This window comes from Prunus mume, linkage group LG1 (assembly GCF_029339155.1).
Source record: "Prunus mume cultivar Tortuosa linkage group LG1, ASM2933915v1, whole genome shotgun sequence".
NCBI lineage: Eukaryota > Viridiplantae > Streptophyta > Magnoliopsida > Rosales > Rosaceae > Prunus > Prunus mume.
The window spans coordinates 19,251,678-19,272,459 of NC_142698.1; the positions used below are offsets into that span (position 1 = coordinate 19,251,678).

The 20,782-nt window shown below is 37.0% G+C and overlaps 3 protein-coding genes and 1 pseudogene across 6 annotated transcripts; 1 reads left to right on the forward strand and 3 right to left on the reverse strand.

Annotated features, from left to right (window-relative positions):
• Positions 1 to 40: 40 nt before the first annotated feature.
• Positions 41 to 5,235, reverse strand: LOC103318705 (uncharacterized). 3 transcript variants are annotated; one of them, XM_008220118.3, is made up of 10 exons: positions 5,137 to 5,235; positions 4,243 to 4,279; positions 3,751 to 4,071; positions 2,657 to 3,021; positions 1,942 to 2,191; positions 1,624 to 1,789; positions 1,421 to 1,523; positions 961 to 1,089; positions 654 to 869; positions 41 to 563 (listed from the first exon to the last, which is right to left on the reverse strand). In XM_008220118.3, the coding sequence occupies exons 3-10, from the start codon at positions 3,980 to 3,982 to the stop codon at positions 285 to 287; spliced, it is 1,740 nt and encodes a 579-aa protein (XP_008218340.2). In that variant the 5' UTR covers positions 3,983 to 4,071; positions 4,243 to 4,279; positions 5,137 to 5,235; the 3' UTR covers positions 41 to 284. The 3 variants fall into 3 exon arrangements, with proteins under 3 accessions (XP_008218340.2, XP_008218338.2, XP_008218342.1); XM_008220116.3 differs by having other exon boundaries at positions 4,831 to 5,200; XM_008220120.3 differs by lacking the exon at positions 5,137 to 5,235 and adding an exon at positions 4,831 to 5,092 and having other exon boundaries at positions 2,674 to 3,021.
• A 1,395-nt stretch (positions 5,236 to 6,630) lies between these two features.
• LOC103318706 (uncharacterized) lies at positions 6,631 to 8,592 on the forward strand (annotated as a pseudogene). Its single transcript, XR_016123592.1, has 4 exons — positions 6,631 to 6,858; positions 6,968 to 7,065; positions 7,243 to 8,295; positions 8,381 to 8,592. The product of XR_016123592.1 is annotated as an uncharacterized LOC103318706 (transcript).
• Positions 8,593 to 8,754: 162 nt separating this feature from the next.
• On the reverse strand, positions 8,755 to 12,186 carry PEX12 (peroxin-12). Its single transcript, XM_008220122.2, has 10 exons — positions 11,906 to 12,186; positions 11,670 to 11,775; positions 11,405 to 11,553; positions 11,044 to 11,293; positions 10,502 to 10,611; positions 10,195 to 10,269; positions 9,845 to 9,931; positions 9,614 to 9,700; positions 9,368 to 9,505; positions 8,755 to 9,096 (listed from the first exon to the last, which is right to left on the reverse strand). Exons 1-10 carry the CDS (start codon positions 12,011 to 12,013, stop codon positions 9,025 to 9,027), a joined length of 1,182 nt encoding a protein of 393 aa, XP_008218344.2. The 5' UTR covers positions 12,014 to 12,186; the 3' UTR covers positions 8,755 to 9,024.
• Positions 12,187 to 15,942: 3,756 nt separating this feature from the next.
• LOC103318708 (Homeodomain-like superfamily protein) lies at positions 15,943 to 20,181 on the reverse strand. Its single transcript, XM_008220124.3, has 8 exons — positions 19,903 to 20,181; positions 18,613 to 19,400; positions 18,162 to 18,354; positions 17,971 to 18,047; positions 17,824 to 17,863; positions 17,348 to 17,405; positions 17,015 to 17,084; positions 15,943 to 16,684 (listed from the first exon to the last, which is right to left on the reverse strand). Exons 2-8 carry the CDS (start codon positions 19,183 to 19,185, stop codon positions 16,319 to 16,321), a joined length of 1,377 nt encoding a protein of 458 aa, XP_008218346.2. The 5' UTR covers positions 19,186 to 19,400; positions 19,903 to 20,181; the 3' UTR covers positions 15,943 to 16,318.
• Between the last annotated feature and the right edge of the window lie 601 nt (positions 20,182 to 20,782).

Here is a 20,782-nt window from a genome sequence, read left to right on the forward strand (position 1 = left end):
ATATAAAGTGTGGGAAGTTCTACTTCTACACAATCAAAAATGGAAGTCAACACATTTCTACTTGTATTATCGCACTCAACTCGAACACACTCTCGAGCAAAAGTAACAAATCATAGACGTTCTATGTTAAAAGTCTTTCCTAATGGATCTTTGCTTATGTGGGCATGTACATAACTTACATGATTAAGAGGTAGATAATACATACTGATATACAGACAACAAAATTGTTGACCCTAATGATTTACATATCTATAATTCTCATTGCCTGTAGTTTAGATGGATCTCTACCAGAACCGGTCCTTGTTGACACTCAAGTATCCGGCCATAACTTTCCCCCCGGTATTTCTCATTCCATCTATAAGGAAGCACCAAGTGGAACCCAATGCTCCAACAAAAAAGTCAGCTTCACTTGCCATCAAGAAATTGACAAGTGGATAATTTGTGCTAGTCTCCCTGCCGAGACTCGTTTCATAAGTTGCCATTGTCATGTTTCCGACTTGGCGGGTCACGTTCGTGTAGTAAAAGTCCCAGTGACGGTAACTTCTGGATTTGTCAATGACTTCCTGAAGATTGTTAATGGTTAGGTTTAAGCCTCATGAGCCATCACTTCTAAAATTATTTGGAAAGATGGTGTTAATGCAACAAAACTAAACCTGCATTTCAGTGGAGAGCCAAACACTCTTGAGCTGTGGGAAGCGCTTTCTAATGCGGCCAGCAAGACCCATGTATTCTTCAAATTCAACTACCTTCATTTCGCATGCTTTGTCTCCCATTCTTACATGCATGCTGAGTAGTGGCCTAGGCATCCAAGGCTTGTGACTAGACCAAACAAATTCTTCAATGTCAGACCTTTGATCGACTGTAGCATCCTGCAAGAAACGTCTAATTGTAAAGCATAATTGTTTGTTTACCTCTGTCCTGCAAGAAAAACAGGGCAGATGGGATATATGTCCAACAAACCTTAGGCCATTTCCCTTCAAAAGTTGTGACGACCATATTGGCAGCTTCCTTTCCAAATGCAGTATGACGAGCAACATTCAATAAGCCACATGTGTACTCAGTTTGAAATCTCATCAAGTATCGTACTGCCTGACATAAATGTCACAATATAAAATCAAATATCGTAAATCAAAGTGATTATGTGTAACTGAATAAAGGATACTGTTGGTGCCTCATTCAAAAATGTTAATGATGCAAGGAAAATGCTCAATGTGTCTGAGTGTACCAGAATATGGGATCCGACAATGTCCTCTTGAAAAAACGGGGGAAGAAAACTATAATGTACGTATGAGATTTGCATTTATTTCTACATTTTCATGAAAAGGGTGGGCGTCTGGCAGAGCTTTCGTGTCTTTCATGAATATATTGGATTTATAAAAGCAAAGATATAATTCATTTATAGAAGACCTATACAGATTACCTGTGCCCTCCACCACCTCCGATCCATTTTGCGATGATAAGCAACTAAACTTCCATTGATGTCTGTGGTAGGTTGCAAATGATTCCAAGGATCACCCCATATTCTGCATTAAATATTTGGCATGGTGACATGAAAAAAGTTATGTGCTGCCAAATACTGAGAAGTGAACTGACAATGAAATTGTTCTAGATGAAAATTTTCACCTAGGTGTAGGTCCAGCCCATATTTGCTTTGAATTATAACTTTCTTTTGCCTTTATTGTGCCTTTTTTCCAGGCTTCTTCACTTCCCATAAGCTCGAATGCGCGATCTCGACATTCTTCGGATGTTTCAGGAAAGAAATAGCAAGACCAACTGGAGCGGGATGAATCTACAAATAGAAAACAAGAGGTCTATGTTGATGTTTCAAACTTGTTCACTATGTGATGAGAGAAATAGAAAAACAAGAAAATAATATCTTTATATAAGAATTAAAACCATTTAAAACCACTGAAGTGAGATGTCATGAATCGTGATATTAACCTTTACAACCATCATGGTCGGCCCGATTATAGTAGTTGGTAACAAGGACCCTCTTTTCATTGATTGCAATAGCTAGAAGCCCACACATTCCAGCAATCTGGGCCCCAATTCCAAATCCAGGTAATCTTTCCCAGTCAGCTACAAGAAATTTTACACTAGGATCCCTGCAGTTCAAAGGATGTTGATGCATCCATATGTCTCGTTGCACTTTTCTGGTCAAGGGGTAATTTTCTTCATCAGACCCTGTAATCTGAAGAAACTTGCATATTAGTAGAACTGTGGAAGATTGTAGAACACAACATCTTATCTCACAGAGCAACATAAAAATTCAAGGTTATGCAGTGATTAATAATGTACAGACGTGTCAATATAGCACATTATGTGCTTAAATACGGAGCTCATCAACCATGTAAGATTAGAGGCAGATGGGTTGCGGTTCCTTTTGCATTCTTGCTAGCTATGCAGAATGGGGAATCCTGATAAAAACAAGAACTGATTGGTCTTGAAATTCAGGACCCAAGACTCTTAAGTTCTTTCATTGTTGGATTATTGAATTGAATAAACATGTGTGTAGACACGAATTAACTCATGTGCAAAATGCATATGTACATATCAGAAATATATGCATGATTTCATTGACAGCTATGGCTCATTCTTCCAAATTGTTGTTCTACAGTAATAAATAGTTATTGAACTTCAGATCCTAGAAACATACCCAGGGAGCATAAGCACCTTCAGATGTAGCTTGATGTTCGTTAGTTGCAGCTGCTGGGTACTTGGCCAACAACCCTTTCCAACTTGTCCAGGGAGGATAAGTCTCATTCTCAGCACGCTTATCAAGGCGCTCATTTACTCGTGTTTTTAACTTGCAGTTTTCCAAATGAGGGGCATTTGGAACACGAGATGTGCTTACTCCAAGTCTCTGCAAGTCATCACTTTCTCCAGACTCTGATTCAGTCAGTAAAGCACTCCAAGCTGAATACAACAATGAGACTGACTCATTATTGATCATTTCTTCACTTCTCAGTGAATCAACTATTCTCTCTGTTCTGATTATCGGTTTAAAACTGCAGTTTGTGCCTGCAACCATATCGTTAATTCAAAACCAGAAATTAATCTCTTTGATAGACTGCTTCAAAAAAAAAAATTTGTTATTCAATGCATGCCAATGATTGAAAGCACTGTTCCTTGCGGTTCGTAACCCGTTGAAAGCACTGTGTGGCCAGGGGCAAGCCGAACCCCGAGCGGGGATTAATCCCACATTTCGGGTGTAGGGACACCTAGTGGTATTTACCAAAAAAAGAAGAAGCACTGTTCTTCTTATCTACAACGCAGGTGTGAATTGAATCTGGAAGTCACAGAGGTGCCATGAGTGTTTTGGAACTAATGTCAAGGGTCACCAAAAAAGAAAGAATCTAAAGGCATCAGATTTACACCTCGTCACGGGAGGGCTTATCTTCATAATCAAAGCAGACATTCAACTAGCAAGTATAGTCAAAGTCAAATATTGAAGTGAAGGAAATGTGTTGATGAAGAAGCCATTCTAATTTTAAGTGGCTTTGAATACACTTTTTAATTAAACCTCATTAAGAAGTTTCCGAACGACCAAACTCATTAACGTTGGCAAATTTTATTTCTCTGCCTTCTGTCCCTTGCATAATTATTTCATTCCCAACTTTCCTTTTCCTTGGATTTAAAGCAAGCAAGGCAAGTAGAGAAAAGAAAAGGCAGAAAAGACCCACGTCCATTAAAACAATGAACTTTAAAGAAGACAAGAATTGAAGATTTTATCAGGAAAATTTGACTCACTGATGATCTCTGAGCTTGAATTCCCAGCTGAAGCACCCTCGGAAATGGTCGAAAATGAAAATCCACCAAACTCAAAAGTACCAAATGAAGTAAGAGTAGCCAGAAACAGAGAAGTGAGACAAACTCCACACAGAAAACCAACCACACAAATTTGGCATGGAAATGAACTCCCCATTTGCAAAGCCTTCTGAGAAAAAGCTCTCTCAAGCGACTTCTGATTTAATGGTTCCATTTTCACCTTTAAGGATCAATCAAAGAACCCAAGAGCTACTCTGAAGCTTTTTTTCACCGGAATTTCATGAGACGCCAACTAACTCATCACTGCAATCACATGAAGCAACTTAACTTTTAATTATCTTATTTTCTTTTTTACTTTCTACTTTTGTGTATGAGATTTTCATAAGCAGAGAAACATGAGAACAGGGCTTATGCCAATCTACCAAATGAAGGAACAAAATCACAAAAATTGTCAATCTCAACCATCCATATCACCTTAAAATTTGGTGGCCCACCTTCATCTTCCTTCCAACTGCAAAAATAAATGAAATTTCCAATCAGAAATGCAGAACTCGAGCCAGAATATTGCACTAGTGATGGAAAATATTACTATCATCACTGCATTAACAATGAAAAATCAGCAAATTCAGTAAGATAGACATTCAAAAACTATATTTTTTTAATCAAATTTAATTTTGCTGGTTAATATAAGATTAGTAAAGACACCATTAAATGAAGATAGAAATTGCAGAAGCACAGGGACCAATTTTACATTTTAAAGTAAAATATATATCCCCAAAAAAAAAAGATAATAATAGAGAGAGAGAGTATTAGAATACAATGAATCACAAAATATCTTCTTGTATCAAGTAAAAGGAAAAAAATTTATATAGTTCACTTGGATGTCAAAGAGAAACGGAAGCAACAGATAGGCAACAAAACCAAAATGCATAAAGAGAGCCCATGCAGAGGGACACACGCCACAAAAGAAGCAGCAAACAGTTTGGAGAAAGAGATAAGCATGGCCAAAAGCAACACCAAAACAGAAAATTTGGAAAGAGTTTTATCTTCAATTATGTGTACCTTTGATTAATTGAGAAAAAAAAAAGAGCAACCGAAATTGAAATGGGTATCTCAGCAAAACCAAGAAATACAGTACTTTCACAGAGAGAAAGTTTGTGACTTTCTTTGTGTGTGTGAATTTGTTGAGTTTCTCAAGAAGGAAACAGACATCTCATGGCCATCCACTGGACGTTGTTAAGATTTTTATGCAGTTTATGCAAAGAGACTCTGTCAGTGTCTAAGATACAGTGATGCACAGTGGACACATGGCACAAAACCCAACAGAAAGAAAAAGATGGTGTTTTTATGGTGCAGGTAGAACAAGACCTTTAATTTCCAGCTCGTTATCAAATACCACCTGCCTCCCAAAAACTACGTTTCATGATGAACCTCTCCCATTATTATGAGTTGTATTTGTATGATAAAGTTTTGAGTGCAAATTAGGAAAAGGTCTTAACTTGTAAAAGACACGAATTTGATTAATTAATTCCATCATTTAGCGTATTAGTATGTTCTAGACTTGACACTTACACTTGCTCCTTCCCCACTTTATTTTGGTCCTATGAAAGCTTAACATTTATTGGGTATTTGACCAATAAAAAAATGAAAAAAATAATAATTAGTTGGTGCTCTGTATTATTGATATCGTTTGATTAAATTATAATTATGTAGTTGTTGGCAAGCATTCTATTACCGTCCCTTGCTGATCATGCACATCTAAGATTGAAAATTTATTTATTTTAATGAAGGGTAATTTATTTATTTTAATGAAGGGTAATGATTTCCCACTCTAATTTTATCAACTTACATTATTTTTTTAGTTATAAAATGAAGTGTAAGTGGATAAAATTGGAGTGAGGAAATCGCCACTCTTAATGAATTGATAAAGACTCAAAAGTAAAGTCGTCGAGGGTAGTATAGTAATTGCATGTGGGAATAGTTTATACTTGTACATCAATTTGAAAAGTCCAAGTTGATATGATGAGATGCTAATCTTGACACAAGGCCAGCCACTTGGTAAATTTCTTTTTATCCACCGACACGTACAGCAAAAAGATCCCAAAACTAGCGTTGGACCACTTATTGTTGATAATAATATTATTATTATTAGAGGAGCTGAAAAAAATCATACTTGTAAAACAATTAATGAATATATTCAGTTGCGAGATGTATGAAAACTCCATTTTCACAGGACTAGGACTTTGTCCGGGCTGCTCGCCTCACACTTGGGATTTATACTCACACTTGGGATTTATAATGTATCGTTTCTCTTGGTTAGTGCAGAAATGCTTCTTATTTTACATCCGAATTTAAATTTATCTCTTTATAATTTAAATTAATTTAAAATATATTATAGCTTATATAAAAAAAAAAGTTACTACTTACAGCCAGAGAAGATAGAGCACTTATCTGTGGCACTCGACGACACTGCGTTCCATGACAATAAACATTTTTGGAGGACCTACTTGTGGATCCCACCGGCTTATTTGGCTTATTCTTCGCGAGTTGCGAAATGGCTCTGTCTCCTCTCCTTTCGTTGTCAGTTTGTCACGCTGATACATATGTTATTCGGTCCCACGAAAATAATTGTGCAATTTAAAAAGCAAGGACTAATTTAATTGGCATTCGTGCTCCACTAACTTTCATAACAAGCCGCCAATTAGGCTCCAGCGGCCCAAAACAACTGCCTCAACTTGGGCTGGATGAAAATGACACCCCCTCTCTTCTCAGCCCACCCGAACTAACTTCTCTTAAATGAAGCCGAAGAAAATCTCAACGGTCATATTTTCAAGCTCCAGATTCTTCAATCAAACTCTCTTGTGACCGTTGCGTCCTCAGTCTTCTTCGCTCTCTCTCTGAAGTCTAAACCATGAAGACCGCTTTCTAAACCACACACACTCTCTCTCTCTCTCTTGAAAGCAAAAGGCATCCGAAAGAAGTCAGCTGTAAAAGCAGCTAATCATGGGGTGCTTTCCAAAATGTTTCACTAGTTGTAAGCGCCGAAAGCTCAAAAAATCAGTCACCGTGACTCCATTTAAACACCAGCAAGTAAGCAAAACAAGCCCTCCCGTTTCACATAATCACATTTTACTAATTGTAGTGTAGACTCTGCTATTCCCAATTTGGATTTTACTTATCTGAGATTAATTTGTTGCAGAGCCTTGAAGCTACTGAAAAAGTTGTTCAAATTCAACATGCTGAACCCACAAAGCTAGAAGACGTTTTGGAAGCCATTAAACTTACCAAAGAATCAAAGTAAGCTCTATCCGTTGTTATAGCTAATATCTTGATTCTGTTTCTTTTTTGGGAGCATCTGTTTCATTGAGTTTATGCCTTTGTGGGTCTTTTATTATACATTTTTTTTAAAAGTTAAATGGGAAGGGGTATTTAATATGTGGGGATTTATTTATGGTCATTAATAAATGTATACAGAGAGGAGGAGAATGAAGAACAATCAAAGAATGATGCCAAGAAGAAAGTTACGTTTGATTTGAATACCAAGGTCCATCATGAAGAATCATCTACCACTACCAAGGAAGTCACCAATGGCTTGGTGGAAAGCTCTGACGAGAAAGAGGAAATACAAAAAGAGATGGAACCGATTCTGGGTTCCATTATATCAAGCGTAGCACCATCTCATCCGTTAAACAAAAGATACGAAAATTGCCAAAAAATGAGGATGAATATGAAGATGTGGTAGACTTAGATGGAAGTGATTTGGATGCAGCTGATGATTTTGAAGGAGGACATGTCGATGATGAGTTTGATAGTAAGCAGCAAATCTCAATTCAAGAAGAGTCTTCGGAATCGTTGTTTTCACTATCGATAGATTCCAGGAAACAAGTTTATGATGCTGAAATAGATGAGAAGGAGGTCAACAGTCCAATGCCAAAGCTCAGTGCCTCTAACCAGGAAGTTAATCTAATAGGATCAAACCAAAATGCTAGGGATCAATCATTGCTGAAGCCCATTGAAAATCTTACTCAATGGAAGGAGGTCAAAGAGAAAGCAACTTCCACAGCTTCAAAGCACCAAGAGAAGGAGAACATAAATACAGAGCAAGATTGCTATGTACCCTTTAGCCCAGAGCCTACTTTGAAGCTGTCAAAACACTGCCCCAGGCCAAAGTCCGATGACCAGGGAACTGGGGTTGACACTAGCCTTTCAAGCTGGTTGGTTGAATCTGAGAACACGCCCAAGTCCAATGCCAGTAACAATTCTGTGGGGAACAACTCACTTTGTGAGAGAGTGACAAACTCACCCAGAAGCCGTGAAGATAGGCCAATTTTAGGAGCTTGGACAACTGAAGAGATGAAACAGTTGTCTGCTTTTTCTACCCCGAGACGGTCGCAAAGCCCAAGTCCGGACCAGATACCGATCATAGGCACTGTTGGGAGCTACTGGTGTCATACTGGTCAGACCATGGATTCAGACTCAAGCTCTTCTTGCAGCGGAATGCCAAGAACAGCAGGGAGAAACAGAGAGGTAAGAGTAAAGTTTTTCTTTTCTTTTTGAAAAAAATGCTATGTAATTACTTGACTTGTGGGTTAAACGTGGTTTGATTGTGCAGGATCAGAAAGTGAAATGGAAGTCTACTGCATTTGAGGCAAAATTGGAGAGAGCTTTAGACATGGGTCTACTTGAAGCTTAGCTACAAATTATAGCAATGGTGTCTGAGATGGGATATTCAATATTTGTGATATTCATTCCAGGGGTAATCCGGTTGTCTGCTAGGTATTTATGTAATTTTGTTATTTTTCTAATTGTTCTTTCATGAGGAAATTATCTTACGTTCAGTATTTAACTAATTAAGTACTGAAAATTTCAACTAATAAACTAACAGAGACGAACCCGTCAGGGAAATACAAAATTGAACATGCGTAAAATGGTCGCATCAATTGAAGGTGCAGTTTGTACGTCTGTGTAGTATTGACCTGTGACAACTCATGAAAAATATGTAATGACTAAAACAAAGAAATTTTCTTACATGGGAAGGCAAAAGCTAAAAATCTCTGTAATACGGTAGTAGAACAAAATACTCAATACATCATTCTTCCGTTTCCCCGATACAACATTTATTTGTTTTGACAGTAGTCACTCCCCTATCTTTGCCTTATATTTGAATCAGTTACAAGATCCTCTGAAAGGGAAATGTGCTATTTCTCCTACGATAAAAAAAAAAAAAAAAAAAGACATGGACCCAAACTGGGTTTTCTACACATCGTGAAAGAGCCTCCTTATCTGGTCGACGGTGGTTGGCATCAATGTGATTGGACATCGCTTATACTGTGTCAATAACGACCCATAAAAAGACATTCAGTTACATGCTATGGAAAAACAACATAACTTGATGCATGGACAACACAAACACTGACTTTCTTTGCCTGCTTGGAATATGCAGACATAGTGATGTACTTGATAGTATGCAATATCAGTTTATATACTTCACTCCAAAGGGCAGCCTTTGTCAGACTTTCCCAATGAATGTGAAAGTGTGTTTATCCACATAAAACATCGACTATTGAATATTAAAATTAACAGCTTCTGAAGGCCTCACCTGAGAAACATACTTGAAAATGCAGGCATAGCAAAAGACAAACCCAGAAACTGTAATTACAGATGGATTCGCACGCCTCTGTGAACAGAGAGGACAAAGAGTTCTCTCGGGTGGCAGTGGAATCCCCTCTTTGGCAACCTGTTTACAGTAATGGACAACATACCAACTCTTTGATTGATTGGAAGTGCTATTAAATTCTAAAGAAAATGATAAATTAAAGCCAAGATGGATTGGAAAACACTTCACCTGGGGAGGTGGAGGTGGAGGAGGTGGAGGGTATATGGTTGGAGCTGACATTCTCTCTTCAGCAGATTGGTACCACCATTCCATCATCTATGAGTTTAATTCAAATCAATGAAAGTTACAATGAGAATCATGTGATAAAAAATGACTATGCCACCAGTCAAATTAAAGATTATTATGCTTATTCCATAATTACAAAGGTCTTAATATCACATATGGGTAAGCCATGCTTACTTTAAAAAAGAATACTGCTGCAATTAATCCAGTCTGTGCATAATCGAGAACTGTGTATGTACCACTGAGCAATGCTCCTTGTAATGCCTGTATGGTGATTCATGTCAGATAGCAAGAAATGAACAACCAAGGTCAATCCAAACATACAGAAGTGCTTCCTCATAATCTTTACATAATTTGTACTTTTTCTCGTGGAATATTACTAATCAAACACAATAATAATAATAGCAGACTACTTGCATATGTAAGGTCAACTACTATCGTACCATGTTTCAAATCAATATGACTAAGAATCAAACTAAAAAGACTTAATTAAAACTATTAACCAAACTAACCAAATGTAGTTATACCTTCAACCATGGAGGACCACGAAGTCTCTCACGTTCACGGCTTCTTGTTTTTGAAATTCTAGAAGATGTATCCATCTACCTTGACACCAAAAAATTGTGTTTCAACTATTGAAACATATACAAAGAAACAAGAAGTCATCACCAAGCCACGCCAACTATCATTTTTTTCTTCTTCTTTTCAATCTCATAAATGTAACAAAATTCAACGGATAAAAGTATATCGTACCAAAAATCCCTGACTAAATGCACTGAAAAATATAAAAGGATAAATAGATGAGAACCAAAAGAAATTTTTGCCACACAATACCAGCTCTTGCCCTGTAGCTCGACAGACATGAATCCCAAGAGCATGTAATCCTAAGGAATAAAATCCAGTTGCATCCAACAAGTATAACATCTGATAAGCAAATGAAAATCCTGCATCACCAGTTCTAGGTTAGAATGTATTATCTAACCAGAGGTTCATATGGTAAAATACAGATAAAGGACCTAGAATACTCCTAAGAAGACATCAACAGATAGATTCACTGTGAAGATGTAACATCGTACATTGAAAACATAACAACATTAAGGGGACTTTAGATATATAATCTTTTAATAGACTAAGTTTAAAGAGCTACATGTCAACATTATCTATTGTAAAGAAAAAGAACACAAGTACTAGTCTTTTGAAAGTAAAACTTCTATAATTACACAAATTAAGTAACTTCCCTCAGTTTCTACTGCTGGTTTATGCATAACATGCACATCCTTACAAATATGTTCGAGCAAAAAATTAAAAACAAAATCCAAATCGAAAGATGAAAGTTATTCTTTGCATATAAAGGTCAGCAAGAAAGATGCACACACCTTCAGTACTAGCATGTAGCAAAGGATAGCAAGCACCTATAAATTTCTGGATCTTTTTAGTCAAACGCGTTCTAACTGATGCTTCCATATCCAAATTTCCTCTTGGAATAACAGAATCCTCCCCTCTATCAAATATATCAGCATCATCAAATCTTTCATCAACGTGTCCCCATAAGCTTGCTTGAAGTCTGGCTTCCCTTTCTTTATTATAGATTGAATGCAATTTCGACTTAAAGTAAGGCAATACAACCTAGTACATATTCGTTCACAATTCAGTCCTCTTTCATATAGCTAGACTTATAAGACAAAAGAAAACTACATAGCCCTATCTTGCGAAAACACAATAAGCAGGAGACCGTACCAAAAATACAACTGACAGAACTCTTTGGCGCTTTTCTAACCCAGAATGCTGAATTCCATCACCTGGGTTCAGGCGAGCATCATCCTTCATGGCTTTTATCTTCACAGCCCGCCTTCTTAATCCATATAGAGACTCAGAGAAGGAAGCATCTGAAGAGAATAGGACCCAGAAGACAAAATTATCGTAGATGGTCACTGTCATTGATCAGTCAGATGCAGAATAAAGTAAATTCGTAACTGCTGGAGCAAAATATGAATCAGAAAACCTGTAGTTCTCAAGCTATGAGTTTCGAGAACTAGCATGAGCAACGAAAAGAATTCGTCTTCATAGTCTAACACCCTATGGAGGAATGGTCTTCGTAAAGCTAATATCTGTTGAAATTAACATTTAGAGATAAGATCATTCTCAGCCTACTAAACCCCAGAAACAAAGAGAGTTGCAAACAATCAAATTTTTACAAAAGAGAAAAAGAAGAAGAGAGTAGATAGAGGAAGAGCTTACGCCGATGGAATAGGTGAGAGCGGCGCGAAGACTGGCGGGGAGCTGCTGAGCCGCCGCCATCTCGAAGAAGGTGGGACGAGTCCCTTGGCCTCCCACTTGAAACAACATCTTCTTTGCCCTCTCTCTCTCTCTCTGTTCCTGTTTCGTGAGCTTAATAAATTTGTTTTGGGTGCAGCAGAGTAAGGACCTACCTAGTGAAAACAAGGTTGCGAACTTGCGATGCGATGCGAAATTTGACAGTTTGTGTTGGAATTGGAAGGAACACAACACCGCCACATCCAAATTCCAATTACGAAAGCATATTGCCTGGCCTATTATAATTGGTTTTCAGAGCAAAAATAAAAAATAAAAAATCATTTGGTCTTTCTCTTTTCATCCTTAATTTCTTTTTGTTTTTTTTTTCCTTTTCAAGAAACACCACATAAATTATTAGGACTACGTGCATTTGTCATCCAATTTTTTTTAAAAAAGAAGAAGATAATTTCATGAACCTAAAGAACTATTTATTTAGTATAAAAAGCCTTAAATAAATAAAGCGCTTATTTATGGGGTAGGGGTAAAGGAAATGTAATCAATTCTTTAATTCTTGATTCTCATATTTGAGAAAGAAAAAGAGGTCTTTCACTTTTGAACAAAAAGGAAATTAAAAAAAAAAACATGATACTAATTATTAAACTGTTCAAATTAAAAACCCAAGTACCCGCCAAACCAACCTGCCTTGACATGATTTATATGCTAAAGTCCAAAGTAAACAAAAACTAACCCATAATTAAGCGATTACTAATATGATTTAGTGCTAATTAAAATGAGACTATAACTCCAACGAGAACAAGGTCCTCCAAAATGGTTGAGATTCTTCATAAATGCAAATTCTCAAGATCCTTGTTGACTTTTAAATTCCTTAAAATGGCATTGACATGAGGGAAAGGATCCACGTTATGAACAATAAAATCTACCACGATCTTCTTGATGAATTTTAGTCCGCACTGTGAACCTATAATGGCAATCATGTCTTGCCCATATTCAGAAGTGTATGTAACAGTTGCGCGGAAAAAGATGCTGCAGCCTACCAGTCCTCCAAGTATCTACATCATCATGGGATGGCCAATTATATTTATTTTCAAAAGTTGTAAAGCATGTAATCTGGCTAATCAGTAAGTAAAGTAAGTAAAGCATAACTTGGATGTAGATTTATATTTAGAAGAGTATTTTGTTATTAGTTTTAATTTTATGCACCTACATTTAAGTGATGCCTGAGGCGAACCAGCCGCTCCGAATATTGCCATTGCATGCACACAATCAAAATTCAAAACGAAAGAAAGAGAGGCTGAAATCAAAAGGCTGCAATCGAAAAAGAAAAGAAAAGGAAAAGGCAATATATTAAATTATATATAAGCAAATAAATGAGCAATACCCACCTGCGTGACACCAAATTTTGAGCAAAGTCCACTTATTTCCTCATCCCCAAGCTGGATGATGTCGCCGTGCATATCACTCAGTGTCAGTACTCTAATTGCCTGAAATCAAACCAATATTGATTTAATAGTATGCTAATATGCTATGCTGTTTGTTGCCTTCAAAGTTGAAACTACAAATGCATTAACACCTTACTGCCTTAGCAGCAGCTAGCTACTTCAAATTCATATTCAAACCACAGAATATATAACTCATAAGAAAGGAAGGATGATGCAGATGAGAAACACAAATAACAAAGAGTTAACTACCGTTTGTACCTGATTTACCGGAATACGTATTGATAAGAGATGAACAAAGCTGCTTGGCCTTGACAATAATATCCGGGTCAGTAGTCTTGGTTGTTTTGATTGTTATGTAACCAAAAACCTGACCATACATGATTAAAAACAAAACAAGTTAATTAGTATCTGCATCCAATCATGCATAATTTGAATCAACCACCGATTGATCAAGAGTAGATATTTCAAAAACAACATTAATTTATTATGACATACCACATCCAATCTGCATATGATACCATGCTCTTTTAAAGCAGATTTCACCTTCGGCCAAGCTTCTTGCAAAAATGTTGCTGCACGAAACAATGCAACGGCTCATATTGATGAAGTATTTGTTCTTTTATATAACTAAACTATTAATAATAACAATTTAAAAATATATGGGATAAGTTGTGTCGAAATCCTTTTATTTCTAGAGGTCTCAGACATGGTTGTTTTCAAACATCAGCCATCACCCACCCAACCCAACGATAAAATAAAGGGAGTATCTTCCTTTTTAAGTGTCTCTGCATTTAGAGATCGTGCATATACTCGTATTTCATTATGGAGGATAATGCACTTCATCATAATGCCGAAGCATCTCTCCATCAAACATATGAGCAGACGCCCTAATGATTGCCCACCGAGCTTGGAGGATACCAAAACACGTTTTCACATCTTTCCTATAACCATCTTGATAGACACCAAAGTATTTTTCCTTCTAAAATTGGGGATGTGGAATTGTTTTGACGAATGTCGTCCACCTTAAGTAAATTTCGTCTGCTAGGTAGTACCTACCCGAATAGATGGTATTGTTGATTTCACACTCGATCTGAGGGACTTGACCTCTCAACACATTGTTGAACACGGGGGATTGATCGAGCATGTTAAGGTCATTTTGAGATCCCGCAACTCTGAAAAAGGCATGCCAAATCCAAGTATCGAATGATGCAACGGCTTCCAGAATTATAATTTTTTGGCCCTTCCTATTCTCATAATCTTCTTGCCAGGAAGTTGGACAATCCGTCCACTACCAAAGCATGTAGTCAATGCTTCCAATCATGTCTGGAAAACCTCGAGGCTTGGCTTTTTATAAAAGCCTTTGGAGGTCCCTAGGCGTAGGTTTGCGGAGGTAATCCTTCATGTAGAGAGTTTCGATTACATCACAGAATCTGACTAAGCTCTCTAGGATAGTGGATTTCCACATCCTAGCAATCTCATCCACTTGGTCTGCAGATGGGCCAAACGCCAGCATCCGTAAAGAAGCTGTAAGTTTTTGCTCTAGAAGAAGACCCAAAACCCTAGTAGCATCATACTTCTGAACGAAGTATGTGTCGTAATTGCAAACATGATGTATGATTTTATTGAACAAATGGAACTGCATTCTATATCGCCCTCGAAAACCAAAACTAGAGTACAATGAATTTGGAATAAAGTAATCTTTCAAGAGATTCTTACCCCAAGAGTGCCTACGTCTATTTATGTTCGGGCCACGACTGGGTTGTGAACCACGGTGGTTTTTTCTTGATTGATGAAGTATACCCACTGCCATGACAACTTGATCATCATCTTCTTCCCACTCCTTTTCTTCTTCAGCTTGTTTATCCATTCTTTCTTAATTTTCTCGCTCGACACTCTCCAACAACCTCGTGTAAGATATTTAGAGTAGAATGTGTTTTCTAAAATCTGAGAAATGAAAGGATAAAGAAGATATAGTGTGAGAGGTATGAGTTGAGGGTGTGATTTTATAAAGGGATTTAGAATATAGAGATGACACATGGCGCAATTGTAGCAACTAAAAATCTTATCTGAAATTTGATATTTGAATTTTATAATAAATATGGACACGTGGCAACCAAAAATCTTATCCGAAATATGAGATGAATTTTACAAAAAATATTGACACACGGCAACCGAAAATCTTAACCAAATTAATCGTTTAAGTATAAAATAAAAATAATTTAAAGTAAATAGTAATTGCTCTTTATCACGGCAATTGATGGAAACACTTGCCTTTTGCAAGGACTAGCACTTTTAACATAAATAGTAACAATCCTTGCCTACCCTTACCCTTTGCATGAAAATGGGTGGAAATGCTTTTAGCTGAGGCCAAATTTTCTTGTCAGCCCAGCGCATGTACCAGATGGAGGGAGCAATCATGCGTGGGTGTGATAACCAAAAAAATTCAACAATTTCTTTTTCTTCTCCATTGTGATGCTTATTTTACCATTCTTCAACCAAAATATAGATAAATTCAGATTATCAATGATGCTAAAGAGAAATCTAGATTGTGCTCCAAAAAGATAATGGAAGATTAATCTATAGTACTTACTGTACATTAACATACATGATTCTGATGGTCATATTTGAGGAGGAGAAAAAATCATTCACTTTTGAACAATTTCATCTAATAATTAATAGTAAGCATCTCATAGTGACTCATAAGCATAAAAAGTAAACCCATCATTCTAGGTGGTGGTGACATTTCTCAACGTAGAAAGAAAGAATCCATCCCTAGTCAGAGAATGCTAATCAGGAAACTCATGGACTAAGGTTTTATGTTTTGATCAACCATGACCTATAGTTTAAACCACCAAAACAAGGACGGGAGAACTCCTGGAGCAGCAAAATGCATAATAAGACTTCAATACGAAGCACATCAACTGATTATACCGCTGCTTCATCCATTCCTGGCACGTTTTGTGGGCTGGGTACCAGACTCAACATCAACTGGGTGGTCAGGCTCCTCTTGACTTTCGGTTTCTTGTGCCTTCTGCTTCTTCCTATTTGCATCTTGTGAACCTTCTTCCAAGGAAGTGCTCGTACTACTAGCGCTTATTGGTGTTTTCTCATGGTCATGTTTGGAGGTCTCTGGTTTATCCTCTCCAGAAGAAGGACACACAAGATTTGATGGTGGAGTAGCGTGGTCATCCACAGTGGATGATGCGGCCTTCACCCTGCTGTCTTCCATCTTTCTCTGTTGCTCAAACATCTTTTCAAGGTACTTTCCTTGTTCTTCAATTTGCAACTGCAACTTTCTTTGGTTCTGCAAGAATTAAATATGACATCCGAACAAGTGAACAACCAATACACACTCTCTCCCTCCCCCATGTGTGTCCACATCTCTATGTGTGTGTGTGTGTGTGTGTGAGAGAGAGAGAGAGAGAGAGAGAGAGAGAGAGAGAGGCATGGAATCATCAACAGAATATTTAAATTATTATTCAATAAAACTCATTTAAACAAGAAGCAAAACTGAACTCTCAAGATGTAAATTACACTGATTCTTTACACCCTACCCAGTTCCCAACAAGCAAACAGTTGTTACACATTCTAAACAGAAAATAGAGAAGGCAATCTTTGTCTTCCAGCTGCATACCTCAAGTTGTTCGTGAAGCCGCTTTTGGAGCTCCACCTGCAACCGCAATGCTTCAGTAATCCCCATACTCCTGCAAGAGGTGGACAACAAAAGGTGAAGCCTTTCAACTTAATACCTCACAAATAGATTGTAGTACAGATCTCTCGCAGAAAAGCTTAGCATTCCCAGTTGCATAGGTTAATAAATGAAACTTTTGTGCTAACAAAGAGAATACACGAAACTTCTATAACATAGTATAGCAATGGTCAGAAACTAGAGGGGATAAATGAGTAAACGAAAAGAAAAGAGTGAGATGCTTATGCTTCAATATTCTGGTGAATGAAAAATACATACGCTTTCAAGTCTAGAGAATTTGTTTCTTCAACCGGAGTTGAAACTCTGTCACAAGCTCCTGGCAGAAAAGAAAGAAGAACATAATTTACTCATAACTCAAATGCTAGATTGTTTTACAAAGAGATGTCTACAAACACACATAGACATACACATAGGGATCCTCTTTTTCAGACAAGAGAGCATTATAAAGACATAATAAAGGAACACAAATGATGTATATTTCGTACTGTAAGACAATAACATAGGAAGTGAGGGGAAACAGAAATGTATAAATGAAAGCCAGCTCAGTATTTCTAAGAGTTTGAATAAAAGTTTAACCATCAAGCAACACAAAAGGCTGTTCATAACTACCAGGAGGACTAATTAAAGAAATCACCTAGAAATCAAAACATTTTTATAAATGACAATTTGGCAAGCCAAAGGTCTCAAAGATGTTTCAAGCAAAACACCTAATAAATAACAGAGGTAATATTTACCTTCTGATGACTCCGGTTTGTATCTGGCTGTTCTATATTTCTGAAATTTAAAATAAAAAAAATAAAAAAAAAGGTCCAGCAAAACAAATAAAACAACCACCAACTTGTCATAGGGAACTAATCGAGGATAGAAATATATTAACATACCTGTAAATGGCTTTTTACATGATAGATTGTCAAGCCTTCAACTTTCATGAGGTTTAAAATACCCTTAGGAGTAGCTCCTGTTTGTTAGTTATTAGCCAATGACAAAAGAAGCTGTCACTTCTCATACCCATGGAAATAAAGAACTATAACATGATGACCAAAAACAAAACATGGTAGCATGTGTTACCCACGTTCACTACCATCAAGCTGGTTCACAGCTTCCACAAAGGCTTCATGAAGTTCTTGTGTCCAACGCATTCTGGGTTTGGTTGGAGGTGCAGTGGATAATGGTTCAGGGCTGGGACGAAATTCTTCAGATTGAACTGGCTGATGCTGTTGAGTCTGGGGCGGCTGCACCAGGATATCAGAATATGGGTTCAACACCTGGCACATCATTTAAAGTTATAAGTAAACATAGACAGACTAGCCCCGAAGTAAAGTTCAATGTGAAAATTCAATTTTTTGAAATCTCTAAAAGATGTGTCAAAGCAAAATAGTTGCTATATATTAAGGTCACAAAAACTGCTGACTAGAAACAAAATATCATACCACATTATTATTTGCTAAACAATAAAATAGCCATGTTTTAGCTCTATTGGAAATACTGACTGTAATCATCCAAATAGAAGTATCAAAACACACCTTTGGTTTGGGATCCACTGCATCAACATCAATGGGAAGCTCCCAGTCTGGGTCCAGAGCATCATCAAAGGAAATTAATGGATCCCAATCAGACCAATCGGTCTTCTCAGCATGATCCTCAGATGTTATGACACCAGTACTACTATCCACCAGGCCATTCTGGTCAGGGACATTTTCAGGGAAATGAAGAAATTCCTGAAGTGAATCTGGGTACCAGGAAATATCTTTATTTTCTTCAGAGTAATTAATCAATGCTGTAGGTTGTACTTCTGAATGGCAAGAATGGGTCAGTGACAATGATTTTTCATCAACTGGTAATTTAAAAATGAATGGAGAATTTTGGGAACGCCTTTCACAAGGGGAAACTGAGGAAAAAAGAACATCATTGGGCCTGGAAGATGATGAAAATAAGTGCCCAGGGGAAGAAGCCTGTGGTAACTTAGAATATCTAGTCTTCTCCCTTTGTGATGAAACCTGAAAAGAATCTGGCAATCTGGAATACTTATCATCAAGAGGGGTAGAGAGATTTGGGAATGATGAAGACATAGCTTTGGAAGACCCGAAGTTACTCATCCGTTTTGCACCCGATCTTCAAATAAATAGAGCAGTATGGATGTTCATTATTGTTTGCGACTCAAGTCTGCCAACTAGTGTCTTCCCAGCCACTCCCACAACATTATTCTTCATTGTCAACATAACAGAAACTACATATAGACATAAGAAGAGCTTTAACCACATTCAGCCTAATATTCACATTCACTATCATTCAATGAGCTGATTGCTGGTACCTGTGAGAAGAAAATTACATACAGAATGAGGCTGGTCAAAGTATTTTCACCATATCTCGGCCAACAGTGGTATAAACAAAAGTAAAAGTCGCAGAGATTGAACATTTATTTATATGAGTTTAAAAGCAAACTGAAATTAACTTTTCAGAAGACTTTTGATATCTTCCAACCAACCAAATCTCAACCCCACAAAAAAATGATCCATAATTTCAATCCCTTAAACAACTATAATCAATAAACTCCCACATAGCATCATAAACACGTCAATAAGCAAGCACATAACGCAAAAATAACCCAAAGAGCAAAAGCAAACGAACTCAACAACACAAAACCGCATATAATCAAATTATATTTTCAAAATTAAAGACAGCACAGCACAGAACACGTCAAGAAAGCACACTGATTTCCCATAATTTCAGAGAAAACAAAACTGATATGGAGATATACAATATACAGAAAAATCATCTATGTAAACAGAATAGTGGGAATTGAGCAATCTTACCCAAGAGTGAGAAAACTGAAACTTGAATCCCAAAGGCTGGACTTTGAATCAAAGTTGAATGCTTTGAGAGGGTATGCAGCAGAAAAGCGAGCCAAAAATAAAAGAGGAAAACTATCTATGAAAGATTCTGGCAGACACGGGATGATATGACGACGGCTGTTCTCTCCTTGACTTAATCTCACATCACAAGAACTCCCTTCTCTCTCACAAGAAAGAGAGAAGAACGTATTTGTCTTCTATTGTCTCTCTCTCTTTCTCTCTCGCTCTTTGTGATGACTAGGAAAATGTTAAGCTGCCGCCATTGAATATTGATCTTAGATTCTGGCCGTTGGTTTGGATTAATTATAATTAATTTGATGATTAATCAACAGTTATGATTTGAGGAGAATACTTTGGTGGTGGTCTGAACGGCAGCCATACACAAAGCTGGTGGGACCCACTCTCAAGTGGCCCCTCTTTGTCCTTTTTACGCTATTTCCCATTCACGCTTCAATGCTTTGGGTTGGGTCTACTTGCAAATTTCCTTTCTTATTTCTCAGGTTTATCTGGATTTGGTCAATTACTTATGGAGAATGCTTGCAACGTTTTCTTTAACATTCTCTTTTGGATTTTCTCTATTTTTTTCATGACATATGTCATTTTTGTTACATTTAAATCAATGTCATTAATGCATCTTATCAACTAAGTTTTGTTTTCCAAGTTTACCCTTAATAAATGAATTAAATTTCATGTTTTCTTTAATTTATCCAAAAAAAATTTAAAACTTGAAAGAAAATATCTGTTTTTTTTCAGACAAAAAAAAAATTGAATAATAAAATAAAGCCCACAATTTTGTTGCACAGAACAATTATGAAAGAAAAACGTGACTTCGAGACCACAA

What these genes read in the sequence shown, in the direction of transcription:
- LOC103318705 (XM_008220118.3), bottom strand. Translation starts at nt 3,982, where the DNA reads ATGGAACCATTAAATCAGAAGTCGCTTGAGAGAGCTTTTTCTCAGAAG. An exon ending in CGACCATGATGGTTGTAAAG is followed by an intron (nt 1,790 to 1,941) that starts GTTAATATCACG and finishes TTCTATTTGTAG; the next exon opens with ATTCATCCCGCTCCAGTTGG. An exon ending in GGAGGTGGTGGAGGGCACAG is followed by an intron (nt 1,090 to 1,420) that starts GTAATCTGTATA and finishes CATTTATGTCAG; the next exon opens with GCAGTACGATACTTGATGAG.
- PEX12 (XM_008220122.2), bottom strand. Translation starts at nt 12,013, where the DNA reads ATGTTGTTTCAAGTGGGAGGCCAAGGGACTCGTCCCACCTTCTTCGAG. An exon ending in TCATAGCTTGAGAACTACAG is followed by an intron (nt 11,554 to 11,669) that starts GTTTTCTGATTC and finishes TATTCTCTTCAG; the next exon opens with ATGCTTCCTTCTCTGAGTCT. An exon ending in GAGCTACAGGGCAAGAGCTG is followed by an intron (nt 10,270 to 10,501) that starts GTATTGTGTGGC and finishes GTGTCAAGGTAG; the next exon opens with ATGGATACATCTTCTAGAAT.
- LOC103318708 (XM_008220124.3), bottom strand. Translation starts at nt 19,185, where the DNA reads ATGAGTAACTTCGGGTCTTCCAAAGCTATGTCTTCATCATTCCCAAAT. An exon ending in CAGTGGATCCCAAACCAAAG is followed by an intron (nt 18,355 to 18,612) that starts GTGTGTTTTGAT and finishes ATGATGTGCCAG; the next exon opens with GTGTTGAACCCATATTCTGA. An exon ending in CCAGCTTGATGGTAGTGAAC is followed by an intron (nt 18,048 to 18,161) that starts GTGGGTAACACA and finishes ACTAACAAACAG; the next exon opens with GAGCTACTCCTAAGGGTATT.